The sequence below is a fragment of the Danio rerio genome, chromosome 19 (assembly GCF_052040795.2).
Source record: "Danio rerio strain M-AB ecotype USA chromosome 19, GRCz13ab, whole genome shotgun sequence".
NCBI lineage: Eukaryota > Metazoa > Chordata > Actinopteri > Cypriniformes > Danionidae > Danio > Danio rerio.
The window spans coordinates 25,456,831-25,481,276 of NC_141039.2; the positions used below are offsets into that span (position 1 = coordinate 25,456,831).

The 24,446-nt window shown below is 36.4% G+C and overlaps 1 protein-coding gene and 2 long non-coding RNA genes across 12 annotated transcripts in view; 1 reads left to right on the top strand and 2 right to left on the bottom strand.

Annotated features, from left to right (window-relative positions):
- LOC147832558 (uncharacterized) overlaps positions 1 to 24,446 on the top strand; it is a 206,014-nt gene that overhangs the window by 23,775 nt on the left and 157,793 nt on the right. The gene's annotated exons all lie outside the window — the stretch shown is intronic.
- On the bottom strand, positions 5,292 to 9,335 carry si:ch211-214c11.1. Of its 5 annotated transcripts, none has more exons than XR_015516741.1 (8): positions 8,133 to 9,335; positions 7,272 to 7,535; positions 6,939 to 7,033; positions 6,804 to 6,854; positions 6,348 to 6,723; positions 6,052 to 6,228; positions 5,745 to 5,833; positions 5,292 to 5,595 (listed from the first exon to the last, which is right to left on the bottom strand). It is a non-coding gene; the product is annotated as a si:ch211-214c11.1 (long non-coding RNA). The 5 variants fall into 5 exon arrangements; XR_015516743.1 differs by having other exon boundaries at positions 5,295 to 5,595; positions 6,052 to 6,278; XR_015516740.1 differs by lacking the exon at positions 5,745 to 5,833.
- Positions 18,639 to 22,662, bottom strand: pimr81 (Pim proto-oncogene, serine/threonine kinase, related 81). Of its 5 annotated transcripts, XM_087293740.1 has the most exons (8): positions 21,429 to 22,662; positions 20,671 to 20,934; positions 20,276 to 20,370; positions 20,141 to 20,191; positions 19,685 to 20,060; positions 19,389 to 19,565; positions 19,082 to 19,170; positions 18,639 to 18,930 (listed from the first exon to the last, which is right to left on the bottom strand). In XM_087293740.1, exons 1-8 carry the CDS (start codon positions 21,619 to 21,621, stop codon positions 18,919 to 18,921), a joined length of 1,257 nt encoding a protein of 418 aa, XP_087149866.1. In that variant the 5' UTR covers positions 21,622 to 22,662; the 3' UTR covers positions 18,639 to 18,918. The 5 variants fall into 5 exon arrangements, with proteins under 5 accessions (XP_087149866.1, XP_087149865.1, XP_087149868.1 ...); XM_087293739.1 differs by lacking the exon at positions 18,639 to 18,930 and having other exon boundaries at positions 18,992 to 19,170; XM_087293741.1 differs by lacking the exons at positions 18,639 to 18,930; positions 19,082 to 19,170 and having other exon boundaries at positions 19,320 to 19,565.

The following is a 24,446-nucleotide window of genomic DNA, read 5'->3' on the forward strand; positions in this document are numbered from 1 at the left end:
AGAGTAGTATTGCCAGTAAAACTAGATTTTATCCATAATGCAAATGTCATTAACACATGACTAATCATGTTGTTATTGTTGCAACTTAAAAGTTTACAACTGACCTTGCTTGTTAGCTTACCCATTGCATTATTGCACGTCCCACTATTGTATAGTGTTGCCATTTGGAAACACATACATTTGATCGATGTACAAAAAAACTAATTTGATAAAAAAAAAAAGAGTTTTGAAAATGTCATCATAACTTATTGGAGGTGATGTTTCAGATTTTTTTGTGGATCTGACATGAGTTGATCCTTTGCTTTTATTGACGTTTACATTTGCATTCAGCAACTGTAGAAAAGGCTCCAAGGAAAGCAAGGCTGCGTCCGAAACCGCCTACTACTCAGTAGGTACTGCATTTGAATTTAAACGTACTACTTGCCCGTTAGCAAAGTACGTTCTATACAGTATGAATGTGAAAAGTATGAATGGAATTCGGACGTACTACATCCGCCATTTTGGCATAGTCACGTGACATAACTGCGTCATTTGCGTTGCTTTACTCCCATTTATGAATTCGCTCGAGGGGAATCATGGAATAGCGCAGTTAGCATGGGATGCGCACTCCAGAATCCCGCCGGAAGTAGTAAGTTCAATTCAATTCAATTCAGCTTTATTTGTATAGCGCTTTTACAATGTAGATTGTGTCAAAGCAGCTTCACATAAATGGTCATAGTAACTGGAACAGTGTGGTTCAGGTTTTAGTGTTTAAGTTCAGTTCAGTTCAGTTTAGCTCAGTTCAGTGTGATTTAATCATTACTGAGAGTTCAAACACTGAAGAGCAAATTCATCGATGCGCAGCTCTACCAATCCTGAACCATGCGAGGCAGTAAGTCATCCGGGTACTTCTCACATACTGTTTTACTACTCACATACTACTCGGCTCGCATACTGATTTTAGCCTACTACTATATAGTATGGAAGTATGCGGTTTTGGACGCAGTTTTATTAACAGACTTGTATTCTGAAAACTTAAGAGTGCATTTCCCGATGCTTCCAGTAGTAGGCATTATAGTTTTACTTTTCTGCTGCTTTCATTATTGAGTCAGAGATCGACGGCTGTGCAGCTTAAGTTTCATCCTGTTACTCCTGAAGTTCGTTTGCTGTTTTAAGTTTTCCAAGTGTTTTAAGTGCATGACCATAAAGTAAGTTTTCTCTTTATTTCTGTATGTTTTAACCATGTTGAAGTGTATTAGTATACGTTTACATCTGTATCATGCCCAGACATGCAATGCCTAATGCTTTATGTCCGATCGTGTGATCATTAAGCTAAATAGAGAGAGTTAGATGCTTCATCAGCCACTATAAATGTTAGAAATCTTTTATACTGCAGTATTAATCAATATTATTGCATTTGTGGTGATGTTTGGCAAATTATTTGATTATTAACGGTTTCTGCTGATGAAACTGCAAACTATCTTCAGTAAACTTTATTTTAGTTGAATCTCGTTCGTCCCGCGACAGTCTTACATTTGTTTATTGTGTCTTGGGTTTTAAAACTCGAGAAGATTAACTCTGAGTCATTCTCAGCCCTGTGTAAATCTAGTTTTTTCTTTCACGCTGCTTATAATTTACTAGGTAATCCAGAATTAAAAACAGTGTGGAAAAAATTCTCATTTTAAAAAATTCAAGTAATAAAACTGAGTGTTGAGGGAAAACCGATCAAAAGTTAACCCCCTAGGGTCGAAGACCGCGTATTTTCTCTCTCCGTGAACTGTTTTTAGAAACGCGTCAGTAAAATGCGCTAAAACTCCGCGAAAACAAAACACCCAGAGATGTGACACATATTTTTATAAAGCTTGAAGTGTCTACTTTTAAATGCAGCTATGCATGTTGAAAACAAATGTTGTTTGATAAAGAAATCAGTATGAAACCAATGCTATGTCTAGTTTCTCAGTCTGAGCTCATTAGAGTTAATTTGACCACGCCCACGAGGCTTTGATATTACAAATAGCCTGCATGAGAAGCGCGCAAAAGTAGACTGTGTCAGGAAAAACACGTCATTAAAATGAACTGAAACTCAGCAAATACTCAAAAAAGAAACATGGGAGATGTTTCTAAAGAAATCTTGATATGTCTACTTTTGCAAAATCTCCTTTCATGTAATCCGTATAAAAGTAAGAACTGGTACGGATTCTCCTTTCGCCTCATTACAGCGAACGTGATCCCGCCTTCAGTGAAGGCGCAGTTCATATGGAAATGAACAAAAGGGAGCCAGTCAGGTGATAATGTACACGCTCCCCGAGACATGGCATCAAACGACAAGCTTTATTATAGTTACTTACTTTTGTTTAAATGATGGCACGTTACATGGGTGAAGAAGCACAGTACTAAACAGCGAAAAAGAATCATTACTCTGACTTTCAGCATGAGCCCTCCAAGTTTAGCGTGTTTCCTCATTAAACGCAACGAAAGTGAGTTGCGCGCGACATAGGCTACCTGAAGAGCTAGGACGGATGCAGGGGAGAGGGGTGTGCAATGTATTTAACGACCGGTTTGCGAGAAATTATCATTCATTTGCGGGCATTTGGGGGTCTCTGTGCACTTGCGGGATAATCCTAATCTTAGCAACTGGATAAATGTAAAGGTGGATTAAGCAAAATTGTTTCTACTCTATAACTAATCAACTCACAGCAATAAAACTTTACAATGAGTGCAACAGTTTGTATTCTATAGTTTATTATTATAATTTTTCATTTTCCATATCTGCAATTCCTGTATTTTGGCATTTTTTTGCAGTCCACTTAGAATCCAACATGGAAAATCAATGTTTTCTTTATTGGCATTGATTGTTTTGAAATTTAAATGTCATTAACATGCCTGTATTTCTTTAATAAATATGGCTGTCAAGCCAGGATCTTGATGGTTTATTGTGGGTATGTTGTTTACATGAAGAAATCTGTGTTACAAGTTAAACAAAAATTCTATTAAACAATTATATTTTGAATTTTAATTTTAATAAACAATTATATTTTGAATTTAAATAGTTTTTGTCTTGCGTTTACATGAATTTTACATTTGAATAGCCAAAATTACAAGTTTCAGTGTTTTAAATGCGATTAATCGACAGCACTAATATATATATATATGTATATGCATATATATATATATATATATATATATATATATATATATATATATATATATATATATATATATGTAATATGTATTATTATTAGATGTGTATATTATAAAAACAAATACTTGTTTACAATACAGGTGCTGTTCTATTTAAAAGTCCTATGTGGTGACTAAGTTTATTAGGTTAACTAGTATCGAGTTACTTTGTGTAATAGTTAAATATATGTTAAATTAACTGCAAACAAAAAAATATATATAAACATTTTTTTCTCAGTTTCTTTCTTGAAACTCTTAGTCACATACCTGTCTGATGGCTCATTATGCAGCTCATTATGCAGGTCTTTGTCTTCTCAGGTGTGACTCACTGCATAGAAATGATAGTTCACGCCTTCTCGCATAAACCATTTTCACACAGAAAGTGACTTAGAAATTTTAAGTAATTATATTGTTTTCTGTGAGCAAGTAAACAAGATGATTCTCACATCATTTTGAAGCAAAACACTAGGCTACAAGATCTAATTCTCAAAAGTCTTGTGCACAAATGTTCTCTGTGTGTTTCACGGCCTTGTTTCAGTGGCTTCAAAATGTTGTTTTTTCACCTACCACGCATAAACATTTCTTTCTCAAAAACACAAACACATACAAACATGCTGCTTATGCCTAGTTCAGACTGCGTGATTTTAGCCCCGATTTTGGCTCGCCGACAGGTTTTGAAAAATCGCCGACAAATGCCTGAAATCACAGGTAAATCGCTGCTCTTGCACGTGAGTGACAATCACAGAGTATGAACGATCAAAGACGCGATCTGAGAGAATCGCCGATGAGTCGCCGATGCCTGTGAGATATTTGGCATGCTAAATATCTGGAGCTGTCGGCGATGCAAATCATGCCGTGTGAATTGAGTTTTGACTGAAAATAACATCAACGATCGCCTACAGCCAATGAGAGAGCAGCTTTCACTTGTGTGTGCTTGTGTGTATACCTGCTGCAGGGGGAGAAGTTAAAAGCACTCATTTTCGGTTTATTTGGACCCACGAAATGGAGGAAAAACTAGTGGAGGTTTGACAGGACTCAGGAGCAACCGTGTCTGTTTGACATTTCATACAGAAAGAAATTAGTTTTTATCAACGTTGAGGAGAAATGGCTAATTCCCTTTAAACCCAGGTGAGCAAACATGTACATGTTCAACCCCATTAAAGGCTTCTTTCATATTATGTAGTTAATAACAAAAGATAGGCTATACTACATGTTTTTGGCTGTGAGACGTAGTTTGGACGAAGTTGTCGGCGATTCTTGCAGTGTAAACAAAGCAGCGACGAAACGCCAGCCCAGATAGTCAAGCAGTGTGAAAACAGCTGTGACACGACTAGTTGGAAAATCATGCAGTCTGAACTCGGCATTAGGTATTATTGTAGCCCAACTTGTGCTGTTTACAGTGTTATCACCCTTTAGACATTAATATGTTTTTAAGATACTAAAAATAACACAAATGTCAGTGCATGTCAAAACTTGTCCAGAGCCCCAAAACACCCTCAGACCCCAGAGGGTTAAAGGTCATTAGGCCTTATGCGGTTTCAACACTTGTTCTGGAATGAACCAATTTTCTTTGCTTTTCCAGCAGAATGACTAGTGTCTGTCCTCTAGTGGCCTCTGACTGATACTGTCTGAATTTACGTTTTTATTCAATCTTATAAATGTGGAAATGTCAGACCAGTAGATCTTGATTTTATAGTAACTTTTTTCTTTGGTCCCCGAGAAGAAAATGACCCCTAAGAAGAAGAAAAAAATACAGTCTGTACAGTATAAACATAATTACTTTTATATCCTCTTAAAGAGATATGTGCAAGCCATGTTTGTGTGCATGCGTGCGTGCGTGCGTGCGTGCGTGTGTGTGTTTGTGTGTGTGTGAGAGAGATAGAGAGTGTCTGCACAGTCCTCTTACCACTTATTCTACATTGTGCTTTAATTACTAAATTATTATTTATTGTTCAATATTTCCCAAAACTTTGCTCAGTTACAGTCACATCAGTTTATAAGTGTGTGTGAGAGTGTATATGTTTAGCTGTTTTGTTTAGGCGTTCAATTGATGTGTTTAAGTGTTTCATTCACTGCTGTCTGCTTTTTCAGCATCTTGGCTGATTTTATGTATTTTTTATGAAAACAGGACTGGTGCAACAAAGTCTTTTTTTATTCATGTTTTTATTTACAAATGTTTTCATTGTTGGGGCTGTGCCCTCTTCTCCGGATCTTCTGTGTCTTTTCCAGGATCTTTTCTTGAGGCCTGATCTTTTTTTCTGGATCCTCTGTTGTTGCTGTGACCTTTTTTTAGGATTCTTTGTTGCTGCTGTGTCCTTTTTTAAGCTCTCCTGTTGAATCTGTAACTTTTTTTAGCGTCAGGAACTGTGGTGCTCAGTAGTGCAAATAATCTTTCCCGTCCATTTGCACTACATTCCTTATTCCTTATTCCTTGACCTGAAACATACAGACACACACCAAATCAAGGTTATTGATTCAGATTCGTCACAATAAACAAAAACCATAAAATGTACAATAAAAAACATTTTCAAATGAAAGGAGAATCTATTTTCCAAATCATTAGAAGCTGATCTACAGTTCAGTACCTTAAACCATTGATGGAAAATGATTTCTTCCAGAGGAATCCGCTGGCTTGGGTTTTCCTGCAGGAGAGCTTGAATCAAATCACAGCATTCTGTGCAGAACGATGGTGGGAAGAAGTGAGAGAAACACATTATCAACTTCAACTTTACATCTGCTGTCATTTTATTCATCTATAAGATCTGACTCTACTCTACTTTAGAATCAGAACATTGTCACCATTATCCAATATCCAACTCTTAGTTTTAATCCATCATTTTGTGTGATTTAAACTACAACTGCTCGTCTATGATGTGATGAATGACGTCTTACCTTCTGACAATCCAGGCTCAGTCCAGTTTCCATCATCGATCCTCTGCGTGTCCGTGACTTCAGGAAATCGTTGACACAGCAGCAGGAATAACAGAACTCCTAAAGACCATACAGTGGATGGTTCTGCATGGTATTCGTCGTCTAGGTAGTACTCCGGTGGGAAGTACTCCTTTGTGCCTGAAGGAACAAGATTTGGTCTCAGCATGAAACACTAAAGCATGTTTTCTCTGTAACATGAAAATACATGATTGGTCAAATTGATAGTCCAGACTACAGGTGTTAAGTTTAATACATACCACAGAAACTGTCATAGCCAGATTCCTGGAGAAGAGCTCCACAGCCAAAGTCAATTAGCTTGACCTCCAGCGTGTCCGTGTTGACCAGCAGGTTCTCCAGCTTTATGTCCCGGTGAAATACCCCACGTCTGCAGCACATGAGACCGGCCGTTGTTGCCTGCTCCATGATCTTTTGAGCCTGGCGTTCAGTGATGGAGCCGAGAGACATTATGAAGTCCAACAGATCTACACAGGGTGAAGGTCGTTCCAGGATCATGATGTAACAATCCTGCTGGTCCTGCCAGTCCAGCAGCTCAATGATCTCTGGAACCTTGCCGCCTCTATGAGCCAGTATCAACAGGCCGATCTCTAAAGGAAGGGGCTCAGGATGACCAGCCTAGAAGAAAGATTAGTTTGGCGGTGTTGCTTCCCCAAATATACTGTTGTCAGTGCCTTTACATGTTTAAGTCTACTTACGATGTTGATGTATTTCATGTTCGATGGCTTTCTGGCAATTTTTACTGCCACCTGTTCAACAAAACAACACTTCTGTTATGATCACATCAAGTGCACTAAAAAGTGAACATAATATATGTTAAAGGGATTGTTCACCTCAAGGCCATCCTCCAAGCGCTTGCCTTCATAGACGCTGCCAAATCCTCCCTCTCCAATCTCCTTGCCGAGCTCATACTGGTCCAGAATGTCACCTGTTAAAAGATGAATAAGTGCAGCTGATGTGAAATGTCAAGCACTGACAGACACGTGTGTAATGTTTGAGGTGGAATAGACATATGCCTATATTCAATAATTCAATACATCGTGAAAATGAACCTGCACAATACTGATATGGTGGTCACTTCAAAATACAGCAAACAGTGATTGAAACTTTTAGAGTGCTTTTTAATGAGAGAAGGCCACACATTCTTAAATGACCACTAGATTTACCTTCAGAACTCTTCTTGTGGATCTGAACAGGAGTCTGGTCCTCCTGACTAGAGCTACTGCTGGACTTCTGGACTTTACAGGAGAGCAGCTTTTCAGGACTGTCAGTCCTTCTCCTCTTTCTCTCACTTTCCTCAGCAACATCAGTGGACTGAAGGCTGGTGATGGATATTGGAGGTGTATGAGGATGGAAATCATTCACATGAGAGCTGTGACAACTTCGTTTTCTCTTTTGGCCACAGAGAAAAGTCATCCACTGGTTGTCATCTGTATTTAGAGATGTAAGACATGCATTAATGATAATGATAATGGCTTATAAAATTGATTTGTATTTTGATGTAAAGTGTAAAGACACACTTCATCTTAGAGATCAGAAACAGTCATGAATTGGGTTTCTTATAGTGAATGCTCATAATTTGCCCTCAACAAATCGGAATCATACACATTTTATGCCCATTATTGAGTCCATTGAATATTGATATTTATACCATTTTTATATTTCAGTGATATTATTAAGAATCTGTAATTATTTAAATGATTTATGTACAATACAGATTGTTGTAAAGATTTCTCTTTTAGTGGATAAATTATGAGAAACTTTGATTACCAAACAATTTGTTCTACTTAAATTTGTGTTATAAACCTAAAAAAAGTTAAATTATTATTATTTTTTATTGTATGTGTTCAGTTTTTAGTTACTTTACTCTCAAAATTATTCCTCATAAATCTGCAGACTTTTTAAACAAAATTCTCAGCAGAACTAGCAAAACATGTCCAAAGAATCTGTCTGGGCCTATATGTACATGTACAGAGATCTAGTGAACACAAAACATGGTCAGATTGACAAACAGTGACTGGATTTACCCTCAGCGTAAAGGGAGAGCGGCTTTTCAAAACTCTCCCACCTCCTCTTCTTTCTCACTTGTATCTCAGTCTCCTCACCAACACCAACGGGTGAATGGTTCTCAGCCACATTGGCGCTGGATGTTGGAGGTGTACGAATATGTAAATCATACACTTGAGTGTCTTGAGAACAACGCTTTCTTTTCAATGCCATAATAACAGAATTCACTGGGAACACTACTATTACCAACTGCAATGAGAAGACGCAATGAGGAGATTCTGAACTCTCTTCTACTTTTAATCCTGCGTTCTTCTGTTTCTATGACAGCGCATTCCGGAACACTTGTTTACATTCAAAATCCCAACACCATATTTGACAAGCTATCTAAACTAGATATATAATAGACAGACAGGCAGATACAAGCTATAATCTTTAATCTTTCACTTCTCAATAATAAGGAACAGTATTTTCACCACAAATATATACATAAATACAAGAAATAAAGTTGTAAATACAACACCAAACTGATTCTGAAACATTATTGTCCAGGAACTAAATAAAACACTGTCATTTTAAGATTAGATAATCTCAAATAATTTTGATTTAATTAAAGAAAATTGTATTAAATGTTGTAATTGCTAACAGAGCAAACTCAAAATAACATTATTAGGCCTACATTTAGTCATGTGACGTATGTGTGAAGTAAAACATAAAACTAAGACTAAAATTATTATATATCCAGTAACGAAATGAAACAAAGTAATTTTAAGCTTAATTTTATACAGTAGATTTTAGCTGAAAATGTGACATTTGCAGTAAAAACTCAAAACATAAATTCACATAGAAAATATTTGTTTAACACTGTATTCAACTGTTTATATTTTTCAGAACAACTGACCACAGAGTTATGGGATCAGAAAAATATAGTTCTATAAACATGTTTTGTACTTTAAATGATAATACTTTGTAGAAATTTTTTAAATTAAACTGCACGACCCAAAAGAATTAAGGATCATCAAAATGATTAGAGTTGGCTCTCTATAAAACAAAAATGATTGATTTTATTTTATGTAATATTTTTGCCTTTATGAGGAAAAAGTGTCGTTATGGATGTGACCGATGTGGAATTGTCACTTGTGTGACTTTGGTAAATCAAATATAATTGTTTGAAAAAGCTGACAGAGACATTTTTGAGCATTTTTAAAGTTCTGTAAAATACTTGCTTAGACAAAAAAAAAAAAAACGGGTTCCATTTTTTTGGTGAAAACTTAAATTTTTTTATGGCAAGGTTGACAATTGCATTAATTATTCTTATATGTCATATGTATAAACAATAATACTATATTTAGTGTCATCTTTGTTGGAGAGAAGAATTCATATCAATCCTGTAACGTGTATCTGTGAAATATATATAGCTTGGCTTGGGCGGTATTACGGTATTATGGTATACCGCGGGATCTAAAAATAGCAACGGTGTCAGTTTCAATACTGTTATACCGTCATAAAATATTAAATATCCTTTATTTAATGCCCACAAAAACGTATGTGTGATTGCCATCACAGGACAGTGTGGAGGAGAGAGAGGGAGAGGGAGGGAAGGGAGAGGGAGAGGGAGGGAGGGGGAGAGGTGAGGTGACGAGTCGCGCTCCAAAGTGACCTGCAGTTTGGCAGTATTTCCGGTTTCGACTGAACAGAAGGGAGATGTGTGCTGCGTCCCAAATCGCATACTTATGCACTATTCTACGCCATTTTGTAGTATAAATAGTGTAAGTAGTGTGTTCACACTGAAAACTCTAAAAATAATAAGTGCACTTTAATTTCCCGGATGATGCACTCATTCAGTCGCTAAAATGAAGTGTGGAATGATGGACACTTCACGCACTCAACGACCGCAGGTTTGCTTACGTAGCGGAAGAGGCGGAGCTATCGGACGCACATGTTGAATAACTTTATTTATTTTGGATGGTGAGAACAAAATTCTTCTACGAGAGTGATTATAGTGCCTCCCGATGGTGAATGCGGCAACACTTACGGCAGGTAATATTTGATAATTCGGTCGTTTATTTCACTGATTTGGCAAATGTCAAACGTCATCAGGGAAACGGTTTGAATTTCCGCTTAGTAAAAAAACATTAGTGTGCCATTTGGGACGCCACTACATACATGTACTATCCTGTTGAGTGTGTAAGTGCATAAGTACATAGTGCATGAGTGCATAGTGTATAGTGTGCCATTTGGGACGCAGCTGTGGTAAATATAAACTAGAGGTCTGCATTAGAGCTGAAGATCTTTGCCCAAGCCCGGAGGGACCAGAAAAAATCCAAATCACTGCATTAAAATCCATCCCTGCAAAGGTGAAGCAAATGATGACGGAGAATTAAAAAAAAAGCTAATTTTGACGGCGGTCAAGTCAGTCACTAGCTCAGAAGGAACGGTTATTCAAGTCGCCAAGGTATTTCGGCGGTCGCTTATACACTGCGTATTACGGTAGAGCGCAAACCGCAAGCGGACAGGGTCAAAGATGGGGTGACTTGCTACATTAAAACTACTGTTATGGCAAATAAAATGGATGTTCCCGGCTGGTAGAAGATGAACAAATAATCCTACCCAAAACTTGCAAAATTAGCCAGATCAGAACTCTGCATCTCGGCCTGTAGCAGCAGGAAAGGGTGTTCAGTTCTGCTGGAAGCCTGTGGATTTAATAATGTTCCTCCACAAAAAAAAAAAAAAAAAAAAAAAAAAAAAAAAACATGTAGCCTAATCTTGGTGAGTAAAGGGTTTTTAAATTATAAATGAATATTAATTATACCATATAATCATAATGTAGACAGAGTATACAGGCTTGGCAAAAATTTTTTTTAATTCAGCTTTACCTTAATGCCAGATTGTGAAGAAAAGTGGCGAAACAAATCTTGCACAGCCTTTATCTTAATTTCGTTATTGCCAAAATGCCCGTCATCATTAAGGGTTTATTTTAATTTGATTTGTTAGGCAAGATTTATTTTCATTGGTGTGTTAGCCAATTTAATGGCTAAGGGTATGTATACCTAAGTTAGACCTATTTAGAGTGTTGCGATGTTACGATGTTACAGAGGACTTATTTTATTTTTTTGTTCCAACTTCCACGTGGCATATATAGTCTACATTTGTTACAAATAAATTATGTTAAAACATATAAATGACCCATTCTTGAAAAAAGGCAATAGAGCTGTGCGCATGAGCACATTTGTATAATGTCGGGCTGTAAACGGGTTCGGGCTTTATAAAGCTGTTCATCAAAATGTACCTGTCGGACTCAGGCTTCATCGTGCCTAATTTTTATGGCCCGATTACAGCTCGCTGCATTCCCGCTGCTGTAAATCATTATTGAAATGATTTTCTGAATAAATACTTATTATTATTATTATTATTGAACTGAATTGAATTGAGAGAGAAAGAGAAAGAGAGAGAGAGAGAGAGAGAGAGAGAGAGCGAGAGCAATGCTGTGCATCGCTTGGCGCGCTCTCTCTCTCTTTGTGTGTGTGTGTGTGTGTGTGTGTCTGCATGCGAATGAGAGGAGTGTCCCGCGCAAGAATACAAACAAGACAAACAGGTGACCGCGAACAAGGTCGCATATAAGGTATTCAGTTTCTGAATGGTTTAGGCACAAGCTAACAGTTTGGTGACGCTGTCTGAGCCTTACGTCATAATTTTTTTTTATTACGCCGGTAATACCGGATACCGGGGTAAAATATGGAGGCGGTTTGACGGTATCAAAATTTGGATACCGCCCAAGCCATATAGCTATCACTATTTTTTGTTTTTTGTTGGAAACACTCACATCTTATTACAATAACAAGTGTGTTTTTCCTGCAAAGACATGTAGAAGGGAGGTGACCACCTCTATCAAATTTTGAACAACCTCGTCAAATCAGGCAGGCGATCACTACTGACAGACCCTAAGTAATGCTCAAGTGCTGGTCATGTATTTAATTACATTTAATGTTAACAGTTTTAAATAAGATCATGGTTTGATAAGATTCCAACAATAATACAAAATGTGTTTATTTCCAGTAGCAAACATTTCATCATGACTACTAAATGAATAATGCCTGAATAGTGTCACGTGCTCATTCAAAACTTTTAATCAAGCATTGTCAGCTGTAGTCACCAAGCAGTGTATAAAATAGTTTGTTTGCATTTATGTCTTTAAAATGTTTTGTGTCTGAAATATTTGACCTCTCAGATGAGTGTCACTTTTACCTCAGGGCAGGCCCGTGCAGAGACTTTCGTCTTTTCCTCTCAGTCTTTTAAGCTGGATGGCTTGATAACCTCCTCAACCCCTGTTGTAAGTAGAAGGTGGGAGAGCTGTGTGAGAGCTTAAATGTATTAAAATAAAATACTATACATAATAAAATATTTTTAATATACTACAAAATGCTAATAAAAGGGAGCATGAAATGTCTTCACAAACCTTCTATCAATAGGCCTATTGGATCAATCCCTTCACCATTAAACTGGCTTAGTGTAGTAAACCATGTTTGACAGCAACAGCGTTTCTCTGAGCAAGTTTAAGTCAGCTTCTCTGTCGACTCATTCACTTCTACTAAACATAAAACATGTAACTTTTGTTGTCCTTGATTTTAGTCTAGATTTTAAGTTTTATACAGAAAGTATTGTCTTGAAGATGACTCCTTTAATGCTGTAAAAATCATTCACAGCACATAATAAGTTGGATTATGATACTATATCTCTTGATTGCTACCATCTCTAAAAGTCTTATATTTCAACATTTTTGAAGTTGAAATCTTCAATACTGAATGTAAAATTACAATTTCTGAAAACTACTAAAATCTCAATTTTTAGTCATTTCTATATTTCATTGCAATTGTACTCTTAAACACACAATATAAAACATACTGTACTGTACATGAAGTATACAAGAAGACATTTACAATAGGGGAGCGCAGGGCACAAAGTAACGTGGGGTTAAGTGTAACACAGAGTTTTAAGGTATTTGCTCAGACTTGATCATGGCATACTTCCGAGGTTTTCACCACAGTGTCAGCAGATGTCTTCCTGAAAATTATTGAAAAAGTTCTGTGAAATTTGGATGAGAAACACAAGAGAAATCATTTTTGCAGCATAAAGGTATTTTTTATTATAGTCAATATTTTTTTATTTAAAAAATCTGTAAAAGTATGAACGTGAAAATCTTGTATTGTTGTGATCACCGTCTTCTAGGCTAAAAGCTAAAACCCTTTTGAAAGATCTAAGAATCACACAGTGACTGCTAGCCAGTTTTGAGGAAAACATGAAACAGCGGGGTTGTAACAGGGTGTTAAAATTAAGCCACATACTGTTGGACACCAATTAAACTAACACGATATTTTTAAATTTTGAGTGTTGAGAACTTTTTAAATAAAATGATTTTTAATAGGCCTGCCATACTTCCAGGATTATTATTGGGCTGCGAACTGCAGAGTCTTATCTTACTGGAAAAAATCTCATCCTGCAGGTGACATTCCATCTTGGCTCACCATCGAACAGAGTGTAACAATCTACTCTCTTTCCTCTCTACTTTTTGCGGCGCCTTCACCATCGATAAAAGTAGTCAACACAAACTTTATACTTAGCAGCTCTCTCAAAATATGGTGTCAGATCCGGAAAGCGTTTAAGTTGCCATCTACCACATTGTCCACCCCTATTGCTCATAACCACGCCTTTAAGCCATCACTCAATGACTCCACATTTTCAGTTTGGTCCAGTAAAGGAATGGTCACTGTAAAAGACTTGTACATGGATGGAAAATTTGCTACATTCCCTCACCTGAAACAAAAATTTTGATCTTTTTTTTTTATCTTTTACCGTCGTTTTTTTAGATATCTACAGCTGAGAAACTATGTTCAAACATCCATCTCCCACTTTGAACTATTAGCAGATGAACATGATATATATATAAATTACTTTCTGCCTATCCTAATGCCTCTAATTTGATTTCCCATTTTATAGACGTTTTTAATAATCAGTTTGACATATCTACCTTGTATTTGAAAGACTCCTGAGAGAAAGATTTAGGCATTCAAATTACCAATGAGGACTGGGAAAAGTCTATCAAGGTCATAAATACATGTTCTATTAACTCCAGACATCAACTAATCCAATATAAAGTAGTACATCGGCTTCATTATTCTAGGGTTAAGCTTAATAAATTCTACCCCTCCATCTCCTCTAAATAACAAATGTGAATCTGCGGAAGGCTCTTTAGGACATGTTTTTTGGTCATGCCCAAGACTTTTTGATTTTTGGAGCGAAATTTTCAACTTCTACTCTGAGGCTTATTCTTGTGACCAAGCCCCTGATCCAGCAATCGCTGTTTTTGGTTGGTCTGACTCACTTCGTGGGTTCAGTCAACAATTTAAAAAAGCTGTTCAATATGGAATGGTGTTAGCTAAAAAATTTATTCGGTAACACTTTACAATAAGGTTCATTAGTTAATGCATTTACTAACATAAAATAATCATGAACAACACATGTACAGCATTTATTAATCATAATTGAGCATTTACTGATGCATTATTAACATTTAAGTCCATGCTTGTTAACATTAGTTAATGCACCATGAGTTAACATGAACTAACAATGAACTACTTTATTTTCATTAACTAACGTTTATTAACATGAATAAATACTGTAGTAAATGTATTGTTCATTGTTTGTTCATGTTAGTAAATGCATTACTTAACATTAACTAATGAACCTTATTGTAAAGTGTGACCAATTATTCTTTATTTATGGAAAAAGGCATCAAAACCACTTTTTAAATCCTGGCTTTTAGAATTTTCCACCACTTTACATTTAGAGTGATTAAGACACAATCTTTCTGACAACATTGCCGGCTTAGAAGCCACCTGGAAACCCTTTTTTAATTATTTGTCAAATGCCCAGAATAACAATTTAAAGGTATAACCCTGTTATCGTCTGCAAGATCACCATATTGCTTTCGCCCACTGGCCTAGATATATATGTGTAACATTGTTGACCCATGTATAATATTAGAGGAACTGATGTAATAATGATGTCTTATGATGTCTTATGTCCCTTTTTAAAAAATTATTATTTTTTTTTGCTTTTTCTCTATTGTCTTTATAATTGCTGTTGCTTTTTGTATCGCTCTGTCTTGCTTGAAGGAAATAAAAATATAATATTAAAAAAAAAAATATATATATATATATATATATATATATATATATATTATTGCTAATACTACAAGGCATTGTATAATAATGGATAATAATCCAAATCAATTCAAATGTATTTATCCAATAAATAAATAAGCATACTGTGCTATGTAGAATAAAAAATCTATTGAGCTAGGTACTGAGAAAATATAGCTATTATTTAAAGTAAACTCAATTTAAATTGTGTTTAATCTGCCTTTTTAAGCATGTGTTACAACTAACCCTCTGTCTGTAACAACTTGCCCCGCAGGTGGGTTAAATAGTAACATTTTTACTCGTGGCACTTTTGGCAACACTGCACAGAAACCATAGGTTCGGCGATCCTACTTTTAGTGCTCATTTGTAGGAGAGGCTTGTTTTTTGTTGGTAAAAAACAAATGGTTTGTCTAAGCCCAATACTTTCTTTATTATTTGACCAAAACCAAAAAGTGTTACTTTGTGCCCCACTCTGCCCTACTGTCATCCATCTAATTACAATGTTATAACAATGTAACAATGTTGTTACATAATAATTATACTGTAATGACATAAAAAATGACATCCAAACTAAAAGTTTGTAATTAATTCATTCGGTCTGAGTGAACGCTGGCATGATCTGTTGCCGCTGCACACCGGTAAATTTTTTAAACATTTAAAATCTCGTTCAACGATCAACATTACAGTTGAACTGTTTTAACAAAACAATTTGGACAATTCTGCAGCCTGCTTCAGTTTTATGGATTTTACCTGCTCTGCGCCTGTTCTTCTGGTTTCTGCTCACCTGCGTGTCTAAGCTGTCAGCATCTGCATCCGCCTCTGCTTCACAATGTACAAGTTATTATCCGACAAAATGTACTTGTAGCTTGTGTTTGCCTGGTGTTTCCTGACGCTTGTCTACCAGCCCGTGATTGGATTGTTGCAGTACTCGGCTGCTGAACTACACCGTGTGCGGCTCCATCTCTCAGCGCCTTTGCCAGCTGTGTTGCACCTCCACCCGGACATCGCATTCCTGCCCCACCAAAGATATATCCATCGTGGATCCAGACGGAGTGCTCATCAGGGCTCATCGTCACAAATAAAGTCCATTTGGTCCAATTTTCGTCGTCCTCCACAAAACACCGGTCGGACTGTCAGTCACAGAGTTTTAGCCAACCCAGCCCGGTCGGCTAACACCACTGCTGTACTTTCTGACAACTTTATCAATATCAACTTCGGTCTTTTAAACATCCGCTCAATTACGAGCAAGGGGCATCTTGTCCAAGATGTCCTCAGTGAACGCAACCTTGACCTTCTGTGTCTAACTGAGACTTGGCAACAACCCAGCGATTTCACGCAACTTAACGAATCCACTCCTGGAGGGTTTGTTTACACCTGTCAACCCCTCGGAGGAGGTCGGGGAGGAGGTCTCTATTTACCGCGAGAGTTTAAAAATCTCGCCGGTTCCCGTTCCTTCATTCCCTTCATTTGAATCTATGATTTCCAAACTTTCTGGATCCACACCTACATATGTTGCCATAATTTTTTCATCCCCCCAAACTAAATAACGAATTTTTAAATGACTTTTAAATGACTTTTTTTTTAATGACTTTTTAAATGATGCTGCTTTTTTAACACATACTACCACCCTCTCACCCAATATTATAGTTTTAGGAAATTTTAATATTCATGTGGATAATTTTAATAACTCTTTTACAAGAGATGTTATATCCTGTCTTGAGAGCTTTGAACTTCAAAAGCATGTCAATGTCCCCACACACTCTAAAGGACACACCCTCGACCTCATCTGCTGCTCTGGTGTCTCACCCATTGACCTCTCTGCTGATGAACTCCCAATAACGGATCATTTTCTCCTCTCATTTAATTTTGCACTCCCTCTTTCTTCCACCAAACCTCTCTGTACTATTTCCTTCCGTAACATAAAACATATTGATCTAGAATCCTTTTCTGCTAGTATTAATTATCTTCCTGACATTACTAACCTTTCACCACCAGATGACTTAGTTTCTCATTACAACACTGGACTTCAATATATTCTTAATTCTTTTGCACCCTTAAAAACAAGATCTGTTTGCTTTTCTCAGTCTGCCCCGTGGTTTACGCCAGAACTTCGGCGCATGAAAGCCAAAGGCAGACAAATCGAAAGACTTTCTAGAAAAACTGGCCTTACTGTCCACAATGACATGTAAAGATCACATCACACAATATAAAAATTGCATCATCCAAACTAAATCCAACTATCTCTCCAATTTTGTATGCTCCAATGAAGGTAACACTGCTTCTCTGTTTTCACTTTACAAGTCTTTCACTTACCCCCCAGACTCACTACCATCTCATCTTCACTCAACAGATTTCTGTAATTCTATTATGACCTTTTTTAATGAAACAATCTTTAATATTCACCAGCATCTTGGTTCACAATCCTTTCCGAGCATTACATCTGAACTTCCACTATTTGAAATTTTATTCTCCTCTTTTCAACTTCCTACAACTTCAGAAATTTCTAATCTTATTTCCAAATCTAAATCATCTTCCTCTCATTTAGATCCTCTCCCCGCTGTTCTAGTTAAAGCCTGTCTCCCTTCCCTCATCCCTCTCATTTCAGCCATTATTCACTCTTCTCTTCTAGAACTGTAATACTACTGTCCAAACTGTCCAATACTAAAAAAACCTGGTTCAGACCCATCTAATTTTAATAATTTATGACCTATTTCTAATCTACCATTTATTTCCAAAATCCTTGAAAAAATAGTAGCAATACAACTCCAATGCCACTTCTCTCAGAACCACCTGTATGAACAGTTCCAGTCTGGTTTCCGTCCACTCCACAGCACAGAAACTGCCCTGATTAAAATCACCAATGACCTTCTTATGGCAGCTGATTCTGGACTAATATCTATTCTCATTCTCTTAGACCTGAGTGTGGCCTTTGACACTATTTCTCACAGCATCCTCATCAATAGACTATCCACTCTTGGCATCATCAATACCCCACTTGACTGGTTTAAATCTTATCTCTCTGACCGCACTGTTCATTCAACTCAAATCATTCACTTCTCAGCATTTTACAGTTTCTTCGGGTGTTCCCCAGGGCTATACATAGGTATACATTGTGCTGTAATTACTAAATTTGTTCACAATTTCCCGAAACCTTGCTCAGTTACAGTCACATCAGTTTATAAGTGTGTGTGAGAGTGTGTATGTGTTTAGCTTTCCTGGTGTTTAATTGTTCAATTGATGTGTTAAAGTGTTTCATTCACTGCTGTATGCTTTTCAGCATCTTGGCTGATTTGATGTATTTTTGATGAAAACAGGACTGGTGCGACAAAGTCTTTTTTTATTTATGTTTTTATTTACAAATGTTTTCGTTGTTGGGGCTGTGCCCTCTTCTCAGGATCTTCTGTGTCTTTTCCAGGATCTTTTCTTGAGGCTTGATCTTTTTTTCTGGATCCTCTGTTGTTGCTGTGACCTTTTTTTTAGGATTCTTTGTTGCTGCTGTGTCCTTTATTAAACTCTCCTGTTGAATCTGTAACCTTTTTAGCGTCAGGAACTGTGGTGCTCATTAGTGCAAATAATCTTTCCCATCCATTTGCACTACATTCCTTATTTCTTATTCCTTGACCTAAAACATACAGACACACACCAAATCAAGGTTATTGATTCAGATTCGTCACAATAAACAAAAACCATAAAATCCATCAAAAAAAAAACTTTTTCAAATAAAAGGAGAATCTATTTTCCAAATCATTAGAAGCTGATCTACAGTTCAGTACCTTAAACCATTGATGGAGAATTATTTCTTCCAGAGGAATCCGCTGGCTTGGGTTTTCCTGCAGGAGAGCTTGAATCAAGTCACAGCATTCTGTGCAGAACGATGGTGGGAAGAAGTGAGAGAAACACATTATCAACTTCAACTTTACATCTGCTGTCATTTTATTCATCTACAAGATCTGACTCTACTCTACTTTAGAATCAGAACATTGTCACCATTATCCAATATCCAACTCTTAGTTTTAATCCATCATTTTGTATGATTTAAACTACAACTGCTCGTCTATGATGTGATGAGTGATGTCTTACCTTTTGACAATCCAGGCTCAGTCCAGTTTCCATCATCGATCCTCTGCGTGTCTGTGACTTCAGGAAATCGTTGACACAGCAGCAGGAATAACAGAACTCCTAAAGACCATACAGTGGATGGTTCTGCATGGTATTCGTCGTCCAGGTAGTACTCTGGTGGGAAGTACTCCTTTGTGCCTGAAGGAACAAGATTTGGTCTCAGCATGAAACACTAAAGCATGTTTTCTCTGTAACATGAAAATACATGATTGGTCAAATTGACAGTCCAGACTACAGGTGTTAAGTTTAATACATACCACAGAAACTGTCATAGCCAGATTCCTGGAGAAGAGCTCCACAGCCAAAGTCAATTAGCTTGACCTCCAGCGTGTCAGTGTTGACCAGCAGGTTCTCCAGCTTTATGTCCCGGTGGAATACCCCACGTCTGCAGCACATGAGACCGGCCGTTGTTGCCTGCTCCATGATCTTTTGAGCCTGGCGTTCAGTGATGGAGCCGAGAGACATTATGAAGTCCAACAGATCTACACATGGTGAAGGTCGTTCCAGGATCATGATGTAACGATCCTGCTGGTCCTGCCAGTCCAGAAGCTCAATGATCTCTGGAACCTTGCCGCCTCTATGAGCCAGTATCAACAGGCCGATCTCTAAAGGAAGGGGCTCAGGATGACCAGCCTAGAAGAAAGATTAGTTAGGCGGTGTTGCTTCCCCAAATATACTGTTGTCAGTGCCTTTACACGTTTAAGTCTACTTACGATGTTGATGTATTTCATGTTCGGTGGCTTTCTGGCAATTTTTACTGCCACCTGTTCAACAAAACAACACTTCTGTTATAATCACATCAAGTGCACTAAAAAGTGAACATAATATATGTTAAAGGGATTGTTCACCTCAAGGCCATCCTCCAAGCGCTTGCCTTCATAGACGCTGCCAAATCCTCCCTCTCCAATCTCCTTGCCGAGTTCATACTGGTCCAGAATGTCACCTGATAAAAGATGAATAAGTGCAGCTGATGTGAAATGTCAAGCACTGACAGACACGTGTGTAATGTTTGAGGTGGAATAGACATATGCCTATATTCAATAATTCAATACATCGTGAAAATGAACCTGCACAATACTGATATGGTGGACACTTCAAAATACAGCAAACAGTGATTGAAACTTTTAGAGTGCTTTTTAAAAAATATATTTATATTTACAGAACTTAATGTAATGTACTCTACTTCATACTGAAGAGGATCATGAGAGAAGGCCACACATTCTCAAATGACCACTAGATTTACCTTCAGAACTCTTCTTGTGGATCTGAACAGGAGTCTGGTCCTCCTCACTAGAGCTGCTGCTGGACTTCTGGACTTTACAGGAGAGCAGCTTTTCAGGACTGTCAGTCCTTCTCCTCTTTCTCTCATTTTCCTCAGCAACATCAGTGGACTGAAGGCTGGTGATGGATATTGGAGGTGTATGAGAATGGAAATCATTCACATGAGAGCTGTGACAACTTCGTTTTCTCTTTTGGCCACAGAGAAAAGTCATCCACTGGTTGTCATCTGTATTTAGAGATGTAAGACATGCATTAATGATAATGATAATGGCTTATAAAATTGATTTGTATTTTGATGTAAAGTGTAAAGACACACTTCATCTTAGAGATCAGAAATAGTCATGAATTGGGTTTCTTATAGTGAATGCTCATAATTTGCCCTCAACAAATCTGAATCATACACATTTAATGCCCATTATTGAGTCTATTGAATATTGATATTTATACCATTTTTATATTTCAGTGATATTATTAATAATCTGCAATTATTTAAATGATTTATGTACAATACAGATTGTTGTAAAGATTTCTCTTTTAGTGGTTAAAATATGAGAAACTTTGATTACCAAACAATTTGTTCTACTTAGATTTGTGTTAGAAACCTAAAACAAGTTAAAAGTTATTTTTTTATTGTATGTGTTCGGTTTTTAGTTACTTTACTGTACAGAGATCTAGTAAACACAAAGCATGGTCAGATTGACAAACAGTGACTGGATTTACCCTCAGCGTAAAGGGAGAGCGGCTTTTCAAAACTCTCCCACCTCCTCTTCTTTCTCACTTGTATCTCAATCTCCTTACCAACACCAACAGGTGAATGGTTCTCAGCCACATTGGCGCTGGATGTTGGAGGTGTACGAGTATGTAAATCATACACTTGAGTGTCTTGAGAACAACGCTTTCTTTTCAATGCCATAATAACAGAATTCACTGGGAACACTACTATTACCAACTGCAATGAGAAGACGCAATGAGGAGATTCTGAACTGTCTTCTACTTTTAATGCTGCGTTCTTCTGTTTCTATGACAGCGCATTCCGGAACACTTGTTTACATTCAAAATCCCAACACCATATTGGACAAGCTATCTAAACTAGATATATAATAGACAGACAGGCAGATACAAGCTATAATCTTTAATCTTTCACTTCTCAATAATAAGGAACAGTATTTTCACCACAAATATCTACATAAATACAAGAAATAAACTTGTATATACAACACCAAACTGATTCTGAAACATTATTGTCCAGGAACTAAATAAAACACTGTCATTTTAAGATTAGATAATCTCAAATAATTTTGCTTTAATTGAAGAAAATAATAATAAATGTTGTAATTGCTAACAGAACAAACTCAAAATAACGTTATTAGGCCTACATTTAGTCATGTGACGTATGTGTGAAGTAAAACATAAACTAAGACTAACATTATTATCCAGTAACAAAATGAAACAAAGTTATTTTAAGCTTGTTTATATAGATTTTAGCTGAAAATAAGTTAGATTTATATTTATATATGAGCAATTCCAGTGTTATGGATTTGACATTTGCAGTAAAAACTCAAAACATAAATTCACATAGAAAATATTTGTTTAACACTTCATTAAACTGTTTATATTTTCCAGAACAACTGACCACAGAGTTATGGATCAGAAAAATATCGTTCTATAAACATGTTTTGTACTTTAAATGAAAATACTTTGTAGAAATTCTGTGAATTAAACTGCACGACCCAAAATAAGTAATAATCATCAAAATGATAAGAGTTGGCTCTCTATAAAAACAAAAATGACTGATTTTATTTTATGTAATATTTTTGCCTTTATGAGGAAAAAGTGTCGTTATGGATGTGACCGATGTGAAATTGCCACTTGTGTGACTTTGGTAAATCAAATATAATTGTTTGAAAAAGCTGACAGAGACATTTTTGAGCATTTTTAAAGTTCTGTAAAATACTTGCTTAAAAAAAAAAAAAAAACAACAGAAACGGGTTTCGTATTGTGGTGAAAACTTATTTTTTTCATGGCAAGGTTGACATTTGCATGGAATTGCTAAGATATTTTATATGTATAAGCATTAAGACTATATTTAGTGTCATCTTTGTTGGAGAGAAGAATTCATATTAATCCTGTAACGTGTATATGTGAAATTCCTGGAGAAGAGCTATCACTATTTTCTATTATTGTTGGAAACACTCACATCTTATTACAGTAACTCGATGTTTTTTCTGCAAAGACAAGTAGGAGGGAGGTGACCACCTCTATCAAATTTTGTACAACCTCCACCTTTTGACAAAAATCAGGCAGGCGATCACTACTGACAGACCCTAAGTAATGCTCAAGTGCTGGTCATGTATTTAATTACGATTAATGTTAACAATTTAAAATAAGATCATGTTTTGATAAAATTCCAAGAATAATACAAAATGTGTTTATTTCAAGCAGCAAACATTTCATCATGACTACTAAATGAATAATGCCTGAATAGTGTCATGTGCTCATTCAAAACTTTAAATCAAGCATTGTCAGCTGTAGTCACCAAGCAGTGTTTAAAATAGTTTGTTTGCATTTATGTCTTTAAAATGTTTTGTGTATGAAATATTTGACCTCTCAGATGAGTGTCACTTTTACCTCAGGCCAGGCCCGTGCAGAGACTTTCGTCTTTTCCTCTCTGTCTTTCAAACTGGATGGCTTGATAACCTCCTCAACCCCTGTTGTAAGTAGAAGGTGGGAGAGCTGTGTGAGAGCTCAAATATTTAAAAATAAAATATTATATATAATAAAATATTTTGAAAATACTACAAAATGCTAATCAATAGGCCTATTGGATCAATCCCTTCACCATTAAACTGGCTTAGTGTAGTAAACCATGTTTGACAGCAACAGCATTTCTCTGAGCAAGTTGAAGTCAGCTTCTCTGTCGACTTATTCACTTCTACTAAACATAAAACATGTAACTTTTGTTTCTCTTTGATTTTAAGTTTTATACAGAAAGTATTGTCTTGAAGATGATCCCTTTAACGCTGCAAAAATCATTCAAAGCACATAATTAGTTGGAATATGATACTTTATCTCTTGATTGCTACCATCTCTAAAAGTCTTATATTTCAACATTTTTGCATTTGTAATCTTCAATACTGAATGTAAAATCACGATTTCTGAAAACTACTAAAATCTCTAGTTTTAGTCATTTCTATGTTTCTTTGCAATTGTACTCTTCAACACACAATATAAAACATACCCTCTCAGAAAAAAGGGTACAAATGGGTACAAATGGCCCGTCACTGGGGTGATACCCTTAAGGGTACAAATTTGTACCTCTATTTAAAGGTACAAAATTGTACCTTCTACATTTTTACCCTTTAAGGGACAATTTTGTACCCCCAAGGAACAAAATTGTAGACACTGAAGATGCAAAAATGTACCTTTTTATATTATATAGTATTTTCAGGGTACTGACCCAGGCATTTTGATCTTTTGGTGACAGCATGCACAAATAAATAAATAAAATATTTTGGTTCACAAATGTCCATTTTTATTTATTAATGTAGAAATATTTCATTACAACTCACAACTGAATGTGTTAAGAAATAAAATTACACAGCAAGTATAAAGCAGACATGTAAAACAGTAAAAAGAACAATTTAGATAACAAATAAAAACTAAATAATCTACACTTAATACAAAGACCACAAGAAAACTGTTTAAGATTTATAAACGCATTACACAGGCTACATCAAG

What these genes read in the sequence shown, in the direction of transcription:
- pimr81 (XM_087293739.1), bottom strand. Translation starts at nt 21,621, where the DNA reads ATGGCATTGAAAAGAAAGCGTTGTTCTCAAGACACTCAAGTGTATGAT. An exon ending in GCTCTCCCTTTACGCTGAGG is followed by an intron (nt 20,935 to 21,428) that starts GTAAATCCAGTC and finishes CTCTAAATACAG; the next exon opens with ATGACAACCAGTGGATGACT. An exon ending in TGGCTATGACAGTTTCTGTG is followed by an intron (nt 19,566 to 19,684) that starts GTATGTATTAAA and finishes TTGTTCCTTCAG; the next exon opens with GCACAAAGGAGTACTTCCCA.